Raw genomic sequence first — 20,816 nt, forward strand, 5'->3', positions numbered from 1 at the left:
AGAAGCTGGCCTGCAGTGCAAGTAATGCAATGTAATACAGGAAAAAGTCAAAGAAATTACCTCCATTGCAAGCAGTTCCTTCTCAGTTTCCTTCTCTCTCCTCCCTCTGGCCCTTGAGACCTGATCCCAATCTATGCCGTCAACTCATCTAAGATGCAGGCCAGACTTCCTCTGAATGGCTCAGACGCACAATTTAACCTCAAGACAAGGCTATCTTATCAGGCTCACAGTGACTTTAAAGGCCTATAGCATGTTATTAACTTACACTGAGCGCGGTGTCATAGCTACAGATGTGCTCTTCAGTATGATTCAGAGGAAATGAAAACGTGGCCTTGTTGAGAAAAGAAGGACTGGAGGCAAAGCAATCGAGGGTGCTAGCGGCAAAGAATGAAAGTCAGAAGAAACTCTGAGACTATTCTCACAACCTTTCATAGTTGTCTTAATTTCATCCTTAATGTTGTTACACACATCAACAAAGCAAAAATCTTACTGGTCTAATGCTGCAACTGCACGGATAAGAAATTATCTTATGAAACTTTAGGCTGAACTTTTGTGTGAATTGGGGAAAAAAAGAACTGATTCATCAGCAGCAAAACCTGTGTGTGTCAAACAGTTTTAAAACCACTTTTTTTTTCTGTTAAATACTGTTGGTATTTTAAGGAAGAAGTTTTGCTAGGATCTGCATTAAGTTGCATTTGGTGACACAGCATCAGATACAAAAAACACAATAAAGCTTATATAGAAGAAACTCTACCAGCCACACTCAAGTCACTTGATATATCAAGAAACCATGATATACCAGAAACCAAACCTCTGAATTTTCATTTTTCTGAAATAAAGGCACTGCTAAACCCTTTCAGCAGACAAATGATCTATTAAACTAGCCACCTATTAGGAAAATAAATCCTTATAAGCATCTCTGGATTGACTTCTTGATATTAGTTCTGGACAGTTTTCTCCTTAAAAAAATAAGCACGTTTGTTTTTTTTTTTTTTTAATAAAAAATTAATCATGACACACGAACCCTGAAGTGCTACTCACTGATTAAAGTTTTTAAAAAGACTTGTGGTAGTATGTTTTTAATTGGCACCATCCACAGGTATATGGTCCATCTGAAAAATACGCATCATATTTAACCACATTAGACAGTGTTGTTTCAATAAAATGTAAACACAATTGACCAAAAAAAAAAATCCAAAAGTCAGAGGGAAAAGATAGGCAGAGTAAACACATCTTGTTTCTTAGAAATGTGAGTTAATAAACACCTTCAGCCTTCAAATTCACAAAAAAAGGTACTGAACCACGGACTTTTTGTTGAATCATTTTTTCACTATTTTCCTTGACTGGTAAGATAGCTAATAGCATTACATCTCTCAGGAATTTTGCCTCTGTAAATTCCCAAGATACGAGAATCCTATCTCATGGTTGCCTCACCTGCCCCTGTGTCCATCTAGCTAAGTAAAGACCATATCTAGCCAAAATAATATTGAGCTACATGCACATGAGTCAGAGAGTTATTCACACATAGGATTATTCAAGAAGTCTAACATTTGAATCATCATTTGTCAGAAAACTCAGTCTGTACAAAGCATTACTTACTAAATGAACCTCACTTAAATTTTTCATCAGTTGTGTTTACTCTTCCTGAATTATTCAGTCCTACAAACGTTTTAGGTTCCACAGAAAAACACAGACCTACGAGTCCTCCCACTCTGATTAGACTATCCATTTGCAGACAGCTGCCCTGTCACCGCACAACCTACAATGTTCAACTAATAAAAAAAAATTAAAAAACACTTTTTGAGGCAAACGTTCAAGCATGGTGACAAAAAAAGGCAAAAAAGCCCACACATATTTCACAGTTCTACAGAAACATTTCCATCACATTACTGCAGTAACTCTCGAGTCTGATGGTAATGAGTTAACGCTTCTAATAAGGGAAACGGCCTTAGAAGCAGCAGCCTGAGAAGTGGGGGGGTGTTACTGGACTTTAAATGTAGGGCAGGTAAAGAAGCTAATTGTTCCCGAAACTCAGAGAAAAAACCGACCAAAATTAACTCATCAGAAAAAAGCTACAGTGAATCTTGAAGTAAAGATATATTTATCTGCATTAAAAGTCACCCATACCTCTTTTCCTACATTAAATAAATCTGTTCCTGACAAGATTCAGAGCTAAAGACACCAAAGACTTACTAAAACTTGACAAGCGTGACACCAACGTACTGAGCTGGAACGCAGGGTTACCTCACACTGCTACTTTAGGGCAAGTCCCTCAGTCATGTATTCCAGCTAACAAACCTGAAATCAGAGATCTTCTAATTACGCATAACAAAGTCTTATTTGCAAAGAGCTAGGTAGACAAACCGATACCAACCCACCTCTAGGAGTAACGTGGGAGGATACTGATGACATCTTTGAAAGGCTAATTACATCTGCCAGGAGCCTGAGATCATCTCCAGCCACTCATTTCCAGAAGGCAAAATCAAGGAATGCCGAGCTCATTTGGATACAAAGAGCTTGTCACTTCCCACAAATAAAACTTGCGAACAAAGCTGGGTAATAATTTTGCCAAACTACTTACAGAGTAATAGAAAAGTTTAAAAACAGTTGCAGGAAGTCACTTCGCATCAGGACCACACAGACCTGCGTCAGGCATGGTCAAAATAGCCATGAAGCAGGACAATAAGAGCACTATGCTTAGGACAGTAGGAGTGCCACATGTAGTCTGCAATCGTGCAACAAAAAGATGTGCCCAGCTTGCAATAGTTTGACTTTCCAGAGATTGCAAAACCAGCCTTACCAAGAGGACCTAGCACAACCCAGACACGAGCAGCTAGAGGCATACACCAGTTAGGCAACACGGTCGGCGTGATAAAGCACAGCCTCAACACAGCAGCAACCTTGATATCGTCAAGAGCAGGTCAAAAACAAAACAAAACAAGAACCCTGAGAGGTTGAAGGCCGCTTTCCGAAAGTGCTGAGGTAGGAAAGCTTACAGGCAGCTCTTAGTGAGCGTTAGAGACACCAGAAGAGGCAGTGAAGCCGGCACACTGGAGATGGAGGCCAGCAGCATGCCTGGAGGCAGTGAGGTCTCCCCGCTGTGCACCGGGAGCCTAGGGCGAGCTCCCCGGCCTCGGGCACGTCCAGCTCCCCGGCACACCAGGCTCAAAACGACCCCCAGCAGCACCCTGCCCCCGCCCGCCGTTCGCCCCCACCCCAGGAACCCCCTCAGGAGCAGTTCCCGCCCCCAGCTGTCCCCTCAGGCACAGAATTCAGTCAGCGGGCGGAGCAGCGAAAGCAAAAGATGGAAAAAGAGCGGGCACCCGGGGCACGGGGCCCGCGCTCCGCCGCCTTTACCTCAGCCGCCGGCGAAGCGCCGCCGCCCGCCGCAGGCCCCGCTGAGGCGCCGCTTCCGGGTGGGAGGGGGGGGAGCGGGGGGAGCAGGGCGGCGCCCATTCAGCGCCGCGCCCGCACTGCGCGTGCTCCATCGTCCGTCCCCCACCCGCCCCCCCCAACCCGGCGGTGTGAGGGGACGGGGCGGGAACGGGGGGTTGTGGGCGATTCGTCCGTCTCATGGCTCCCAAAGCACCTCGGGAGCGGGCGTTCGCTGGCAGCTGGCTGCTTTCTGAGCCTGTGGTGGTTGGGCTCCTGTCAGAATCCCCCCCACCGTGAGGGCTCCTGCCTCGGGGTCGCCGCCCGCCTCATGAGGGACAGCCCCGGTGTAGGCTTACTGAGCTCCGCCAGCCGGCGCTGCGAGGCGCCGCCGCCTCACCCCACAGCTTACCCGGGATATGTGGGGGTCAGCTGCGCTGCGGGCTTTGTCGGTCCCTCACGGTGACCTCGCAGGCTCCTCGCGGCGCTGAGGGGAGAGCAGCACCCCCTGTGGTCGCAGCCTGGGTGGGAAGCATCCCCCTACCCCAAAAAAGCCCTGGGGGCGGCCGCTGTGGAGGTGCCGGGTCTGCCCCGCTCCTCCGAGCCGCCGGGGGGTGCCCGGCTCCGCTGCGGCTTGGGGGCGGTGCTGCGCGGGAGCTCCAACGGGCCGGCGGCTGAGGGGAAGGAGCCGGGGGACCAGCGGCTGGGCGCCTTTCTCTTCGCTCGGAGCCAGCTGCCGGCGGCCCCTGCCGTGTTCCTGAGGGATGTCCTCGCAGGGCAACAGCTCCGGCGCGGCAGTGGCGGACGGGGAAGGGTCCGAGAAGAAGCGGAAAGGTACCGCGGGGTGAGGGGGGAAGCGCGCCCCGGCTGAGGCGCGGCGGCGGGCCCGGCAGTGACCGCTCTTTGCTCCTTCAGGAGGAAGAATCGTGAAGTCCCGCTACCTGCAGTACGAAAAGAAAGACCCCAAGAAGGTACTTGGGCACATCGCTGTGGGCTCGGCAAAGGATAGAACCGGTCCGAGGAGCCGCTCGGACTTGTGGAAGAGGGACCTAAGCAAAAGACTGGTGTCGTGATGAGGGAGGTGTTATGCATCACCAGATTGATGCGGATTGGGATGGGAATTTGGGACTGTATTCAGCTGACTTGCCAAACACCAGGACACCCTAGGATAGTAGCTGTTTATTGTCAGCATTCGAGTAGGATGTAAGAGATACTGCTGATTGTATTTACCACCCGTGTTCACTCATAACTGTTTTTTGATTGATAGGATACTACAGCAAATTCCTTTTCAAAGTCGATTTCTAAAGCACCTTCTGCAGTTAAACCAAAATCGGTTCCTTCTCAGAAAAGTAAAACTTCTGCTGGTAGGTTTTATTAGAAGAATTTAAAAGTGATTTTTCTTTTCTGAAACTGTTTTTTCATTATGTGAAACTTCTAAAAACTCTGAAAACACCGTAAGGAGTGGTTTCATATTCTATCACGGCTAATTATTATTTGTATATGAAAGGAATTCATATATAAGAACCGTATGTGAGATTAAGGGGTGTAAACTGAAGTTCATTATATTAAACTCTTATCTGGATATTCTCATAGAATATTAATCTGGAATTGAGTAATTGGGTTGTCTCAAATAAGCATGTCTCTTGCCTTTTCCGCAAGACTGAATTATTATTTTGTCCTCACCATTGTCCTGCTTCTTGTATTTAATTTTCTCGATAAACCCGGTATAAATGACCACAAATTCCTGTCAGCAAAATGATCCATTTTTATTTCTTCAACAAGAATTGCAAAAGAATTTTCTTGTGAGACCTTGATTTGAAAATCCTGAGGAAATAATGTGATTCCATTTTCATACTTGGGTGGTATAGTTCAACTGTAGAATGTTTAGGAGGATAAGATTCTGAATTACTTCATTTCTAGGTAATTTAGGGAGTATACAACTGATGTATAAAAAGAAAATGTGTACAAGTTTCTGTAAGGTTGCCCCTATATTAGGAAAAGCACACACAACTCTGAACTTGTGCATAATCTATTCTATTTCTTTTAGTTTGATAACAGCTTCTTTCTACAGGTGTTGCTTCTGGCTCTCTAAATCAAAGTAGTTTTGAGAAAAATGATTTGCAGTCCACTTTATTAGATGGAGATAAAATTACTAGACCAGACCTTGATCTTTCAGCTATTAACGGTAAGCTTCCACTTGTGTTCAATTTGTTCTTTTATTATTTTTAATATATATGTTATAACTTGATTATAAGTAACCCTTGTTTCTACTATATTCACACAAGGTTGTTGTTAAATAAGGTAGATGTTATTTTAAAGTGTCTTTAAGAATATGTATTGAGGCCTTCAGGCTTTAAGCTAACCTCTTGATTTTCAATATCTTTTTGGAGTGCTTTTTTAAATGTAGGATCAAATATTAAAGAACAAAGTACCCTCAAGTATTTGTAACTGATGGATGTTAGATTACAAGCCATTCTGAGAATTGTACCACATCTGTCTGTAACTGTCACTTGCAGCTAAATGCTTGTGATCCACGTATTCTCATTAGTGTAACCAAAGCTGGAAATAGAGCACAGAATCTGATGGTATGTTGACTTACCCTATGTACAGTGGTAGAAAAGAGTAATAATTTTCTCATGTTATCCAGATAAAACTACCCTTAAAAAGACTTCTGGTTCAAAATCTTCTTGCAAAAAAGATACGGGGACACGTGGAAAAAAACAGAAATCGGTAAGTCTCACTACTTCCATTTGTTAAGTATCTTTATTTTGAAGTGTGTGAAATGAAGATTTTCTGTTTCTGTAACCTTGGTAAAACTGTAAAGGTTTCTGGGATAGTCTAAAGCTTTATGGTAGAAGTCGGGCGATAGGTCTGTTGTGCTGCTAGAAACATTTGTCTTGTCTCAAAATTTTACTTCAGTTTTACTTCAGTTCCTTGTGGTAAAGAATCTGCTCTAACTGCAGCATCTCTTCAGCTTGATTCTTTTTGTGTTCCTGTGTATGCTTTTTAGTTATTTCATATTATCTTTAAGTATTTTCTAACATGTTTTCTCAGAAAATTAGCATTGATTCAACCTAATTTAAAGTGCCTTATTTAGGCACCTTATTTCAACGTAGTACTGAAACTTCAAGTTCTATACCTGTGTTTCAAACATCTGCTGAAAACAGTATAAAGAGTGGTGGAACAAAGAACAAATGGGTATATTTAGTTAACATGCACTGTGTTGTGTTTTTTTTTTAAAAAAAAAAAAAAAAAAACAACGCTTGATCTATGTGACAGTAGATGATAATACCAATTGTGGCCACAAACTGGACTTTCGGTGATTTATTTACACACTGAAAATATAACTGTTTAAATATTAAAATTGATCTAGAATGTTCTTTTCTTTTTTAAAGAAATGTGATCCTGATGTTCTGATGGAAGTGCTGGGATCTCAGACACTGATTTTGACTTACCTAAGAGCAATGGTGAGTCAGCTGAGTATTTGGCGTTTCAAATTGAAAAGGAATTAAACAACTCTGGTGTCAAGTTCTTCTATGCATTTAGATCCTTAAAAGTTATTTTCATGATTTTACATGTTTATGGTTGTAAAACTACATGACTTGCTTTGAAAACTCTCTTCAAGTGGGCTCTGTACCACTTTATTAAGCTGGTGCTGGTTCTTCATGAAGTAAGGATATGCAGAAGTTTAAGAAAAACTAGGAGTGTGTTTGGGGTTGTAGCAGTAACTTTGTTCTTTGCTCATTCAGTGTTGTATACATATATCTTCCCAAAAAGGGGGAGAAGATGGATGGATAGCTTTAACTATAACACGCTGAGCTTATTGCACAATATCTACAATTCCTTAATTGAGTGTTTTTGACCTGGATATGAGGCTTACATTTGTTGTTTCAGAATATGTTAATTACTTATGAATATCTTTTGGATGTAATAGGTCGGAAAAGATGTTGCTGAGCTCGAGAAAAAAGCAGAAGAAAACTTGTTAATGTTGTGTGAAGAAAAGGAGAGAGAACAGGAGAAGCTCTATGAGTTGAAGCGTGAGGTTCTGCTCAAAGAGAGAGAGCAGAGACTTGAAGAGGCATTAGACAAACAGGTAGGCTTTATTACAATTCATTCTTCTCCTGTGTTTAAACAGTCCATCTTAAGAAGTAGTCCTTTCTCAAGAGAAGGTTTCTATGCTCCTGTGGCCTGCTGTGGTACAATTTTATGCATCTCAAATATCTACTTAATGTTGTGGCATGTCGTGTTCTCTAATAATTTAAACAAATGCCTTTGTCACATTTTGATTGTCCCTTGTGGATAGGCAGGAAGGAGAAGTTAGAGAGCTATTAGGCAAGGAGCAGCAATGGTGCACAGGTTGCCACAGCAGCTTACATCTCCTGTGCATCGACTGTAAACATCTTAAAATTATGTTAACATCCTGCAAGTTATGCAATTACAGTTATGACTAGAGTCAAGATGCTAACCATTAAATGAGTAGTGAACATCTTCTGTCCTTTATCTGTCATCTTTTTATAAGTTAGACAGCAATAGTTGTGCTCCGATTGGAAGAAGGCAAGTTTTTAATGTTTTTTTTTGACAGTAAATGAACTTAGAAGCTAAAGCCTCCACACTTTCTCAGCATTTTCCTAGTTTTGTTGTGTCAAATTGAAAGAGTAACACGTTTTGAGTAATTAACTTTCAAAACTGATCTTTTATGCTTGCTTAAACAAAATGCATTGCAAAAATTAAGACTTGTCTCTTGTGAATACACTGTAAGCTGCAGTCAAAGAATTGAATGTAAAGCACTTTACCTGCTATGTTGCTAGTAGTTCTTGCTGCAGTAACAAGGAAACTATTATTGACCTAGGCAAGGTAGGTAATGGAGAAAAACCTGTTAAACAGGGGACAGGAATATCACACCACAGACTTTCTGAATTCTTCTGTCAATGTCAGAGTAGCATTTTTTTTTTTTTTTGTTTTTCTTTTATATACATATAATTCTGTAAATTGTTTTTCTGTATTGACCCAGACTAAATCACATTCTATATAGAGTAAAGCCAGGTCATACATTCTGACTGTACTAGCAAAGTGTCTGCTTTGTGAAGAAGCGTTGGTTGTTTGTGTTCTTTTCAGATGGAAGTACTTTCTCCTCTTGTTTCTGTTTTGGGACGGTTTAAAGAGCAATACAAAAGCTTTGCAGCTTCCTTGGATGCTACTAGGCATGAATTACCCATGAGGAATATTCACATAGAGGGAGATATGCCAACATACCTAGGTACGAAAATTTCATTTCATTTATCAAGTACACTTTCACAATTTTTTTTATATGTTACATGAGATGTTTTTAACATCTCTTATATTGTAGACGAAATGCGAAAGCAGTTAACCATCACACAGGAACTTCTGGCAGAAGTTATGCCAAGCTACTCAGAAGAAGGTGCAAAAGCATGCAGTGTACTGAAAGACATTAAAGAGGTGTCTCAAGAACTGGATAAAGAGCTTCAAAGGTACTTACAACAATCAGGTGAAAAGACTCTGCCTAAATATTCAGAGAAAAATCTATTTATCTTACCCTTGAATCCAGAATGGATATTAGAGGATTAATTGAGTTTGTAGCAGACATCTGTATTTCTGTCCCTGCGCTACCTACAAAGCAAAGTCTAACGTGCTGTTCTCTGGCAATTTTACTGAGAATTTCAGTGAGCAAGTGCAAATGTGCAGGAGAGTGGAGAACTACAGGCGGCAAAGCAAGCTGGAAGCACTGTGTTTGAATAACTGTACAAATATAACTGTTCTTGTTTTTCCTTCCTTCCCTATTAAAGTGTGCACTTTCCTTCTGTATTTGACATCATCCTTGGGGAGGTACAAGGGGCACAAAATTATTTTTCTCCCAAGTATTGTGTCAACAAATACGACGTATTATCACTGAGCACAAGGAAGAGAGAAAACATGATAAATTTTCTCTCCTTCCTTCATTTCCCTGGAAGAGAATACAACTGAACTCTTTGAACGCTGATATCCCATGAAGCCACCCATCTCCCTCTCCTGCAAATTTCTATTCCTCTTCTCCAAATTCTAGCCTTTGAAGAGAAAATTCCTATTTTACTTTTTTTTTTTCCTTCCAGTGGCTATATGGTAGGAGAATGATGTGTCTGTGTGCATAGTCTTTGTGGTTAAGTAAAAGTTGTTATCCTCCAGAGTAACTCATTTACCCTGCTTTATTTGTTCCAGGAGCTTCGCCCAAGTGCAGAACCTGTCATATGAAGTTAGTAAAGAAATTTCACTGCATAATCAAAGTATATGTGAAGACAATTATGGACTAGATGTTGTGAAACACTGGTACTTCAACTAAATTTGTGTATATAGATTTCTTTTTTTTTTTTTTTTTTTTACTAATGGGTGGGTGCTAAATCAGTGTCATTAGACTTATCTTTTTTGCTTCTTGTCTTTGTTTCATACCTTTGCTTTACTTATGAACATACAACTTGTCCGGTTCTTCAGTTATACCAGAATATGAAAGCAGCAGCATGGATGACTAAACTAATATAAAAATGGAATTTTCTCCTGCATGCTGCTCTATAAGGAGACAACTTTTTTAAATGTGCATTTCTGCGGTGCCTTTCTCATCACTTGCTGCCTTGACAATATTGAAAGGTACATAATAAGAAATCATATTCTTGGCAAATATGAACTGTGTCTTCTTTACTTTATTGCAGCTGTTTTCAAGTGCATTGCTTTACATCTCTTCCCAAGATAGTGTTCCTTAGAGGGCTATGTATCAGAATAGAAATGTGGAACTGTGTATGTCGTACTGTTTGTTGATTTAGTCAGGAGGATCTGTAGGAATGTACAGCGTTGTACATCATTGGTAACTCAGTGAATAGCTTCTGGAGGAACTCTTAATTGTCCCTTTGTTTCTGGATTTGCCAAGAGGAAAAGCTATAAGGATAGCAAATAATGAGGCTGATGAATGGAAGAGGAGCCTGGTCACTTGTAACAAGTGGAAAGTTTTGGTAAATTGTTGCCTAATTGTCTTGGAAACAAGTTACTAAAACATATGCTTTTGTATTAACTCAAAACCTTCTCTTTAAGTACTTGTTATTTTTACAATAAAGACTGTTTTCCACTGCTGTATGAAGAGCCGTCGTGTTTGAAAATCTTCATTGATCTCCTAAAGAAGCTTTTGTTTCCGTCTGGTTTTACATGGGGCTAATACTACACGATGTATATAGTGATGGACTTACAGGCACTAACCAGTCCCAGTGGCAAGCTGTGTCCTACTGGTACCTAAAGTGCTGAGGCCAGTAGATTCTGAATGTGGAGAGAAACCTCTAATCTAAATGTTGAATAAGTGCCTGGATGAGACAAACAGCGAACATTATGAACATACATGCCAGATGTGGAAGTTCTTTAACATACCTTTTGTTTTAAAAGTGGAATGTGTTTCTCTATGAAAGACATGCCATACCCTGTATTTTTACCTGTGTATCTTCTTTCTGTGATGTTTTGCTTTGTATTGTCAGCATAATGGTATGTTTCTGGTTTAAGCTGTGTCTGTAAAGCTTTTTTGCCTGCTGAAAAAATACCTGGAGCGTTCTCCTTACACACCCTGAAGTAAGTGCTTTTAAATGCTATAAATGATTCAGGCTTTCTTCCTGCTATTAGTTAGTAAGGGTCCAAGTAAATTCCATCTCCCCTTAGCTTAATTCACTCCTATTTTTTACTATAGTAGTAGATGTGCAATGCATTGGAATAGAAGTCCATGTATGACAAGCTATTAAGACTTTCTTGTATATAGTATCTGTATCATTGTTTCATAGCAGCTTATCCATGAGCCAGTGGGAGTTGTTTTAAGATGTTATCTATTATTTCTTCTTCCTCAGCTGTGGTGGATGAACTGCACGTGATAGCTCACCTGTGTGTGCTGCCATTTAGGCCATGAGCCATAGGTACTGTACACAGCATGATTGTATTCCTGGTCAGGAACGCGAGCTGCACCTACAACGTTGGCCACTGGATGGGGAAATTTACTAAGCAGTCAAGTCAAGTTAGCGGCAAATTAGCAGTCTCATTTTGGTGGATGGACATGTCAGTAGAAAGGGTCCTATACAGTGAAACCACTGGTCAAACAACAGTTTTTCCTAGGTCTGGATAATCGCTAGAATGCCTTTAACCTGTTCCTACGAGCCCTCTTAACTTTCTGAGTCTCAGCACACTTAAATTAGAGTGGGTAGGGATGAAATAATCGAGTTTATAGTGTCCTCATAATTTTGTCTCTGCACAGACACAAGGCAGAATGTTTTTCCTGGGGTTTCTTGATAGTAGACCTCGTTGTTCATCTCAAAAAATAATAATTTTAGGAAATACTTTTAAATTGAACCTATCATCTTTAGTTAAGTGATGTACTACCACTGAAATGCAGTTGTATATATACACCAAAATATTACTTAAGCAACAGGCAGCAAAACATTTGTTTTTTAAGAAGTGCTTTTATTTCAGGGACATCAATTTCCATCTAAAGAATAAATGTGTGTTCTGATATTAATGTTCCCTTTCACTTAGTTTTTGAATTTGGAGTGAAAGAAAACTTAGAGTTTCAGCTTCGTTCTGGACTTTCTCTCTGATCAATTTTTAAGCTATTGAAAAATAATATATCTGCATTGATATTGTAAAGTGAAATGGAGTGTTATTAGTTCTCACCCTTGCAGGAAGGTACTTGCTACAGTTGCAATTAAAAAGCTCTAAATCTTTCAGGAAAGTAGTTCATCCTTGTTGCTGCAGGTGGCAGTCATTATCTATACAACAAGCCTAAGGCAAAGTGGAAGTCTTGCAGCTAAAGGCCAACTGCTTGTACAAAACAATAAAGTGCTTGGGGAGGTGCACTCATTGTTTCAGAGGAATCAGGGCATTGATGTGAGCATTCTGGCTGTTCTTTTGCCTAAATGGAACACATGTAATTATTTGTACAAATAAGTGTCAGGTAAAGCAGCTCATCCTCCTTATGACAGGGTTTATATTTTGAACTCACTTAATTCCATCTTGATTTAACTGGATACTCTAACTGGTTCTGTTTTGTCTCGTTGAAGGAATAAGAAGTGTTTCAGGCTGACTCCTGCCTTGAAATAGCTGCAGACATTAGATGCTGTCATATTCAACACAGTAGGAAAAGGAAAAAAAAAAAGACTACAGGCTCACTGGAGCAGGAGCTAAACAGATGTGACACCACTTATTTTGTATTTTCCACTTACTTTCTGACAATGTCACATGCTCTGAATCTGGTTGGAGTCAACTTTAGCTCTTTTCCTGCAGGTTATTGATCTTCTTATTTTTGCACTTAGAAATAATGATGCTTCTCCTTGTATAGTACTGTTTCAATACAGATTTAGTTTTATTTGAATTTGTGCAGTGCTTAATACCTATGCGTTCGTCTTTTGAGCCAGAAGCTCATATTGCCCAATTATTAACACTGAGTTGTCCTAAGGCTTTTTAAAAATATTTTGGGCATTTTTTCTCTTCCAGAACCTGAAAGCAGTTGTGAAGCTAGCCAACTAGCTCTGAGCTTGGGGGAGGGGGAGGACATGACGGAAATATTTGTCCTCTCCAAAATTCTGTTGTCCTCGGTTCTCTATAAGGCAATTGGTAAAGATTGTTTTAAACTAGTTTTGCGTTGCACAGATTGCCCTGCCTGGATTGTGGTATTTCTTGGAGGGCTCTGACCACGTTCTCTTCTGTTTCGCTAGTATTGCCCAAATGTTTTAACCACCAGGTCAGGAGGGCTGAGTCCAAGTGGTTTTTTGGCTGTAATTCCTGTGCTGTCTGTGATGAGGTCACCAGGGGTCAACATAAGGGAGCATCCCTTTTTGCCCATGAGATAATTGAGGCCTGTTTGTCTCCTCAACCCCCCAACCCTACAATTCTTTGTTCACACTAGCTGCAAATGGAGCTGATTCTTTGCTCATCAACAGCAAGTAAGCAGCTCATGACCCCAGCAGATGTTTCTGCATTTTAGGCTAATGAGAACTTATTGGATTACTGCAGTCTTCCCTGCCTTGGAGTAAATACCACTTTGTTGGAGATCCGGAAACTCATACTGAATATGATAAACAAACTGCTGGCTGGACTGCGATTGCCAGGACATGAAAAGAGTTTCACAGAGGCAGAGGATCTAACAGCTCTGAACTGCATCACCGAGCCACACCAATTAAGAGCATTTCCAGTGATTATGTGAGCATTCCTGTTCAACTCACAGAAATAATTTTAGATTGTTTCTTCCGCTGTATTTGTGTGGTCTGTAAAGCAAGCACGAGAATGGAGCCACTGATCAGTTTCTCTTAAAATATTTCTGTGAAAATGTATATGTAAGACCTATCATGTTTCCTGCTATTTTAAGATCTTATATTTCGTATGTTAAGGAAGCAAATACAATTTACCTCTTAAGACAAAGCTAATTTTTTTGTTTAGATAGGTCACATATATTTGGAGATGGCCTGTATGATATCCAAACTTGTTTTAATTTCCCCTTTATATAAGGGCAGGGGGAGTGAAATAGTTGGTTGAACAGTAGTTTTTAGCACTCCAACCCAAGAAGATACTGTCTGTGGCATGTAATCCTTTCTGCAGTCGGGTTTTGTTGTGTATTTCTTTCAAACTTTTACGCAGTATTTCAGCAAGTGAAGTGGTAACCATGTGCAGCACTGATCCCAAGCTAATCCAGGCTGAAGTCCATTAGCTTGACTATAAAGTAATATTAGTACAGTTATACAACTTCAGCGTATTATGGGAAAACCTATAGCTGTATAGGCAGCACCAAAAGATGTCAAGAGTTCTTAACCCTTTCTTGCTACATTCTTTGTTTTAACAAATTAAAAATAGCTTTACCTAACTGAACAAAACTTCTCAACTGAATGTGACATGATAAAAGGACTCATCTACACAGCTGAGTTATGAAGGTGTCCACTTCTTACTAAATGTCTTAATGGCAGCCATGTCTGTCTAAGCAGTGTTCTATTCCTGTTCTAAATCATTACCTGCCCATGTTAACGATTCCTTAGTAATATTTCATTCACTTTGTCAGGAATTAAAATGTAGTATTACTCCAAAAGATCAGCCTCTCCTGTTTTGTAGATGATTAATAGGAATTTTTGACAGAACTATTTAATAATTACATTCTTGATATTGTTATCCTGTTATTATTATATGCTACTCAGATTACATTCCTATTTTGAATGTGCTCTTTAATTATCCTTTCCTTGTAATTTTGTTCTAGGGATGCTTGTATTCTCAGGAGGCAGGATCAGTCTTGTTTCTACTGCTCTGTATCTGGACTGATGTTGTAGTTCCTGTAAAAAGTCATTATCCTCATTGTAGGTAAGCTTGGATTAGTATGGCAGAGCCTGTAGGATACTTATTTTGCAGTTGTCTATGTTTGTTTAACAGGAGGCTGTCACAGAAACTCATGGAAAAGGGAGAGCAGAACTAGCAGTTAAAAAATAGGTGTGTTTTGCCATGAATATAATGCTGTAAAAATTAACTGAAACCTTAGTCTTGTCACAGAGTATGTAATGACTGGCACACATGTTTTTCCACTGGCAGGGAGGGACAAATGATTCTGGCTTCCCTACAGCTGGTGACTTGTCTGATTTTTTTTTTTAATTTTTTTTCATCCACCTTCTATTGACATCTAGCGAGCACAGGACTTAATGACAGCACTAAATCATTAATGGCTTTGTTTTTATTACAGCGTGTGTTCTTATGCACATAATTTGCACATGTATTCATATCTAAGTGAGTATAACCTCCCCTGCCTTTAGGCCTGAACATTTCTATGACAGCGTAGAGTGATAACACCCATGCTGAGGCAGTTAACAAGGGTTGATTAATAAGAGCGTGACTCTACCACTTCATTCTTGTGAGTAGTCTTACTGATTTGAATTTTGTAACTGAGGGAGGTGGGGAATGAAAAAGGAGGCCCAACTGAGAACATCATTACTTGAAAATTAGTATTATTTAGAGCTTAGTGCTAACTTTTTTGTTTGAATACTTCTCCAATAATTCTAACGTTACATATAGTTTGTTTACTAGGTAGATAGAACACTGGGGAAAAATTTTTTTTTTGAGAGTAATGATGAGGAGAATGTATGAATTGGTCAGTATCTAACTTGGATCCGTTCGGAACCAATTTAGATGTATTCACACCTTCTATAAACTGCAGTGTCTCCCTCACCTTTCTGATATGCCGTTATAGCCTCACCAATCCCCTGCACACTTTCAACCTGGGCACGTGCCTGAGATTCCTAAAATTTCATGAGGAGCAGAATTGCGTTTTTTGTAAACGAAATAAAAATCCGAGCTATGCGCATTGCAAGCGGTGGGTGAATATGGCCCATAGATTTGACTGATGAATAGTTTTTATACATAAGCAGTTCTTACAGAACTTCCTTTAAACTCCTAACTATTACCAGATGTGGGTTGCAGGCGGCTGCTGGAATTCCAACACCTGTTGCATCACACTGAATGGGATTCATTTTGGCAGGCACAGAAAATTCCATTTCAGTAACTAAATAGTTTGAAATGATATCTGAAGCCTCCTTTTTTTTTTTTTTTCAGACCAAACTGATTCTAGCTTTATTTACAGGATAGCAAATACTTTCGTAATTAAAAGATGGTTTGCAGTCTTCAGAGACTGTAATTGCCTGGTATTTCGTATAGTCAGTAAATATCAAATGGAAAACCTTAAATTCTGAAGAAATCTCTCCTTTAAAAAAGTTAACAATGATTAAAAAGAGCTATATTCCACATAGAGAACATTCCTAGCTGTGATTTCTGATGTAAAAAAACACTGTTTTTGTGTTAAAAAATATTATAGCATTGTGCTGAAGGTGATGGAGCTCTGTTTTAGAAATGTACTCTGCTGCATTCATCAATTCATTGCTGGATCACACTGTTGCTTCACATTCCATACACAGAGGTTTTTCAAAGATAAAATGTGTACTGATTTGGATGACTACAGCATGAACATTTTGTGGCACGTTGTGGCAAGTTTTCGTGGTATGTACTCCATAGATCTCAGGTATGAATCTGTAAGGAGCCATTTCTTTATCTGTTCTATATTAAGTGTAGTGTTGTTTTTTTTTGAAAGCCTGATGCTGTTACATCCAGAATTTGTCTGATCTCAGCAGAGCTGTTATCAAAGTCATTGTTTTGATTGTCGAGATATTGTACATCAGTTAGAGGCTGTTCTACCCCAAGAACAGCAGAGGTGCTTTGTTTTTACTTTGTCTTCTTATTGCCTTTAATTAAAGGATTCCCACGTGCTATTAAATAGTACCCTTAGGAAGGAGGCTAACACTAGTATTGCTACTTTGCAATAGGAAAATTGAGACATGCAGGGTTCTGTGAATCTATCTGACAAAGTGATGAAGCTGGTAATTCTGAATTCTGTTATCTTTTTCAGTCCAGTTTGTCTTATTAAAATGCATTCCCCTTTTAATATACTTTCTATTAAGTTGCTTCTCATAAGGTCTAGTTGGTTTGCTGGGGAAATGATCTCTGTTGAATTAGTTGGAATAAATTGAAGGAGAATGCAACAGTAAGGAAGAACTCACTCCTCAATTTAGACATTCCAGGTAATTTCATTGCTAGTCGAGTTTCAAAGGCCAAACTGTTATAAAACTTAGTCATTTTTTCAAGAGCATCATAAACTGTTTAAAGTGAGACCTAGGTTTGTCAGGGTTGACACAAGTAAATGATGATCACAGCTATGCCGCAGTCACATTTAGTATGGAAAAAAAATTAAACAATTTAACTAGAACATTAATGTTATTTTTAAAAATCTGAATGGCAGGCATTATATTTAATTCTACATAAAACCAGTGTAATGTCAGTTGAACTGACATGACCCTGAAGAGTACTAGTGCAAAGGTTGTGGAAGACAGATGATGTCATAATTAACTAATTAACACAGTTTAACAAAATGTGTTGTTATGGATACTGCCTCACTTACATCCTTGACCGTCATAGCTAACATAAACTTCTAGTACAAGAGGAATAGTACCGTTTGAGTACAATTATACAATTTTGAGGAGTGGGAGATCAGAAGAAAAAGGCTATATACTTTAAAGACAGAGAAAATGTGTATTAGGAGGGCCTCTTTTTACTTCATGCTTTCTTGCACGTGTCTTCAATTTTAGACAAACAAAAGAGTCCCCTGGTAACTCTCATAGTGTTGTTTGTCATGTGAAGATACATGAGCGATGAAGTGAGCAAGAGTGGAGCAGTTGTGCTTAAACAGCACAGCAGCAAGCAAAATGGATTCAGCTTACTTAATATTAAAAGCTGAAAGCTGCTGCAAGGCATTCTACAACTCCTCCCACAGATGAGCTATAGCTAGAAAAATGCTTTTAAAAATAAATAAAAATAATCTTTCCAAAGGTGGTGAGCAACCTTTAAAAACCTCTTGTTCAGTAGCAAGAGAATAACTCTGATATTCTTACTGTATTGAATAACAATTATTCAATACTCCACTCTGATCTTGACAATTAGGGTAAGTCTGAAAACATTAGCTGTAGACAGACAATAGTCAAGGATTGTCAACGTGTATTAATTTATGCTTTAATAAAAGAGGTTAAATAGGTGACTTCTTTAAAAACCTTCCAAGCCTGGTTGGCTATGGTTTTAACTGTTGTTTCCAATCCTAAATCCTTTAACGGGCCTTAGAAAGTATATATTACTTCTGATTTGAGACTGCTAATTTGTCTGCTATAAAGAATTTTCAGGTGAGGTGCACTTTTTATAGCCCTAGCCTAAATTTTCTTACTTTTTTTATTATATTTGACAATTTGTCTCTTCTTCTGATAAAATTATGTCTCTTTGCAAATAAGACAGTGCTGTTTTGAGAAGCTTGAGTAGGAAAATGAAGCCACATCTAGCAAAGTGCTATCCTTTATTGAAGATAATCTGAGTTTATAAAAAAAAAAAATGTATAAACTTTAAAATTAGAAAGTTTCAAACAACATAAATTATATATATATATATATATATATATATTTAATAGAAAAATTAGAAGAGAAGAAAAAAAAAGGTCACTCTCCTGGCTATGGACTGAGGTTCCTTAAATTTTATTGGTGAAGTAGTAAAGGGAAACTTCACTATTTTTGATGATTTTGTATTTTTGGGGAATGGACTGACTTGCAGAAAATGTGTTAGCTTGTAATGATACTGCTGAAATACGTGGTGAAACAGTTTTTACTTGCAGAAAAATCATTTTAAAATGTAATACCTTTAGTTGTTTTGCTTGTCAGAAGCTAGAAGAAAGGGCCTTTGGTAAACTATCAAGCTGACTTTTGGATGCAAGTCTGTGTTTTTGCTAAATAAAATGCTGGGCTCCATATCAGTGATTTTTAGAAAAAATGGAAGTGAGGTTCAAAGAATGGAGTTGACATATAAAAAAAAAAATAGCATTTCTTTTTCCAGTTTTAGTAGTAGTTTAATTTAAACCAAGTTTGTAGTGTTGGAAAAAAAAATAAAAAAATCACCCTACCCACGTTGAGGGTTTTCGTTTATTCCTGAGGGGAGAGTTCAGCTCTGTTGAAGCATGCCTGGCATCCCAGCTTGTCCGCGGTGTCTCCAGCAAGGGTTGGAGAGATCTCTCCTTGGTGTCTGTACACGGCAGTTATTCTGCTGCTCTGAGATGTGGCGTTGTCACCTTGATTTACTGCTGTTGCTTTGGATGGGGATCCACACATAGTTATCTTTCTGGTAAGAGCAGTAGCTACTAGGGTGCCTTCTTATATCTTTTTTTTTTTTTTTTTAGCAGTGTTTCCTGCTGTGGGCAACCTTTTGTGTACAAAGCCAGCTTTGTCCTTAACTAGCTAAAGCCATGTGTAGGGGACAGCCTTCTAGTGATGTACAGGATCTGCAGTAACAGCTGTGATACAGTGAGTATGTAGGGCAGAATTAGAAGGAACAGTTAGGAAATACAGGCCAAGGTCCCAGCTTTTTCCTTCTCTCTCCTCTTACACTACCCCTGTTCATCAGACGGGCGCCCTGAGAGCTCCCCCTCCCGTCCCAAGCCCCCGTAGCCCCCGGCAGGGTCTGAGGGATGGAGATGAGGCGGTGAGGGCCTGGGGCCGGAGGAGCAGAGCAGAACCGCTCAGGGGAGCCCTTCAGCGCCTCACGGCTCGGTTAACGGGGGCTCGGCTGGGAGCGGGGGCTGCGGGAGGAAGAGGAGCTGGGGCAGGTGGCCTCCTTCTCCTCCTCCTCGTCCTCCTCCTGCCCGGGCTCGGCCGCAGGGGGGAGCCGATGCCGCAGAAGCCCCCTGAGGGAAAAGAGCGCGGCGGGGGGGAGGCGACGAGCGGGGACCGGGAGCCCACCGGGGCCGGGCCCTGACGCACCTGGGGCCGGGGGCGGGCGGAGGTGCGGGGCCGGCCCCTTCCCCCGGTGCACGCCGCCGGGAGCGGGCGGGGAGCCGCAGACAAAGAAGCGGGGCCGGAGCCGAGCGGGCACCGAGGCCGGGAGGGGGCGGCCCGGGGGCGGGGACGCGGCGGGGGCGGCGGCCAGAGGCACCGGGGAGCCGAGCCCGGCAGCGGGGCGGCCGGGAGGCGAGGGCTGCGCTCGCCGGGAACAAGGAACAAAAGGCTCCTGCCCGCCGACGGCGCCGTGCCCCGCGGGCTCCCGAGCCCCTTCCCCGAGAGCCATGGCCCGCAAGGAGCCCGGCTGCGCCTGGGGGGTCCTGCTGACCCTCTGCAGCCTGGGCGCAGCCCAGCCCCGGCAGAGACAGTAAGTACCGTACCTGCGAGGGTCCCGGCGGCTCTGCAGGTAAAGGGCGGCGGGAAGGAAGGAGCGAGCCCCTCTGCTCCGCCCGGGGATCCGCACCAGCCGCTAACAAAGCCTGCCAGAGCCCCCCTCCAGGGGCTGGGGTCGGGGAGGCGAGCTGCGGCGGTTCCCCGGCAGAGCTGCACGTTTGTACTCGCCGGTGCAAAAGTGCATAGCGAGAGGGGGGGGGGGGGGGGGGAAGAAGCAAGGTCTCTTTAGAAATACCTGTCTCTAGCTCCTCCAGTGCGGGGCTGCGAAGCTTTTATCTGCAAACAATTATTTAAGGAATCCGGGGTGTTGCGCAGGGGCTGCTGTTGTGCCTGGGATGGCTGAAGGTAACGTTGGTTGTCCCCGAAGAGCACGCGAAACATTCCTGTGGGGAAAAGCAGCCGGGGAGAACATTTCACTTCTGAGAGTTTTCTGCCTTTTAGAAATTGAATCCACAGTTCGTTCCAGTGTGTTTAGGTTAACTTTGATTAAAGTTTGCTTTGTTCTTTATCCCTAGTGCATTATAGCCCATCAACATCGTGAATAGCTGCATTAACTGAGTGCCATGGAGAACTTATTTTCACTTGCTTACTAGAAAATATTTCTTGTCCTGCCAAGTTTTGGTGTAACCTGACAGAGCCGTTAGTCAAATATGCTTAAAG

At 41.2% G+C, this 20,816-nt stretch overlaps 3 protein-coding genes across 32 annotated transcripts in view; 2 read left to right on the forward strand and 1 right to left on the reverse strand.

Moving 5' to 3' along the window:
* MYO9B (myosin IXB) overlaps positions 1-3,990 on the reverse strand; it is a 46,538-nt gene extending 42,548 nt beyond the window's left edge. For 5 of the 24 annotated variants that reach the window (XM_040537405.1, XM_040537402.1, XM_040537391.1 and 2 more), the window contains exon 1: positions 3,358-3,426. The gene's annotated coding sequence lies outside the window, so the exon portion shown is untranslated. Of the gene's footprint in view, positions 1-60; positions 3,427-3,784 lie in introns of those variants that run through there. The other 19 variants (XM_040537399.1, XM_040537401.1, XM_040537390.1 and 16 more) reach the window with 10 other exon arrangements.
* A 3-nt stretch (positions 3,991-3,993) lies between these two features.
* Positions 3,994-10,488, forward strand: HAUS8 (HAUS augmin like complex subunit 8). The gene is made up of 10 exons (XM_040537419.1): positions 3,994-4,206; positions 4,288-4,343; positions 4,640-4,736; positions 5,444-5,557; positions 6,020-6,102; positions 6,768-6,839; positions 7,307-7,465; positions 8,488-8,629; positions 8,720-8,861; positions 9,586-10,488. Exons 1-10 carry the CDS (start codon positions 4,137-4,139, stop codon positions 9,704-9,706), a joined length of 1,056 nt encoding a protein of 351 aa, XP_040393353.1. The 5' UTR covers positions 3,994-4,136; the 3' UTR covers positions 9,707-10,488.
* Positions 10,489-19,881: 9,393 nt separating this feature from the next.
* CPAMD8 (C3 and PZP like alpha-2-macroglobulin domain containing 8) overlaps positions 19,882-20,816 on the forward strand; it is a 54,247-nt gene continuing 53,312 nt past the window's right edge. For 5 of the 7 annotated variants that reach the window (XR_005814729.1, XR_005814727.1, XR_005814728.1 and 2 more), the window contains exon 1: positions 19,883-20,130. Coding sequence is in view for 4 of the 7 variants with exons in the window: in XM_040537412.1 (XP_040393346.1) it covers positions 20,048-20,130 (83 nt within the window). In the remaining 3 variants the exon portion in view is untranslated. Of the gene's footprint in view, positions 20,131-20,816 lie in introns of all 7 variants that reach the window. The other 2 variants (XM_040537414.1, XM_040537415.1) reach the window with 1 other exon arrangement.

The sequence above is a fragment of the Cygnus olor genome, chromosome 26 (genome assembly GCF_009769625.2).
Source record: "Cygnus olor isolate bCygOlo1 chromosome 26, bCygOlo1.pri.v2, whole genome shotgun sequence".
NCBI lineage: Eukaryota > Metazoa > Chordata > Aves > Anseriformes > Anatidae > Cygnus > Cygnus olor.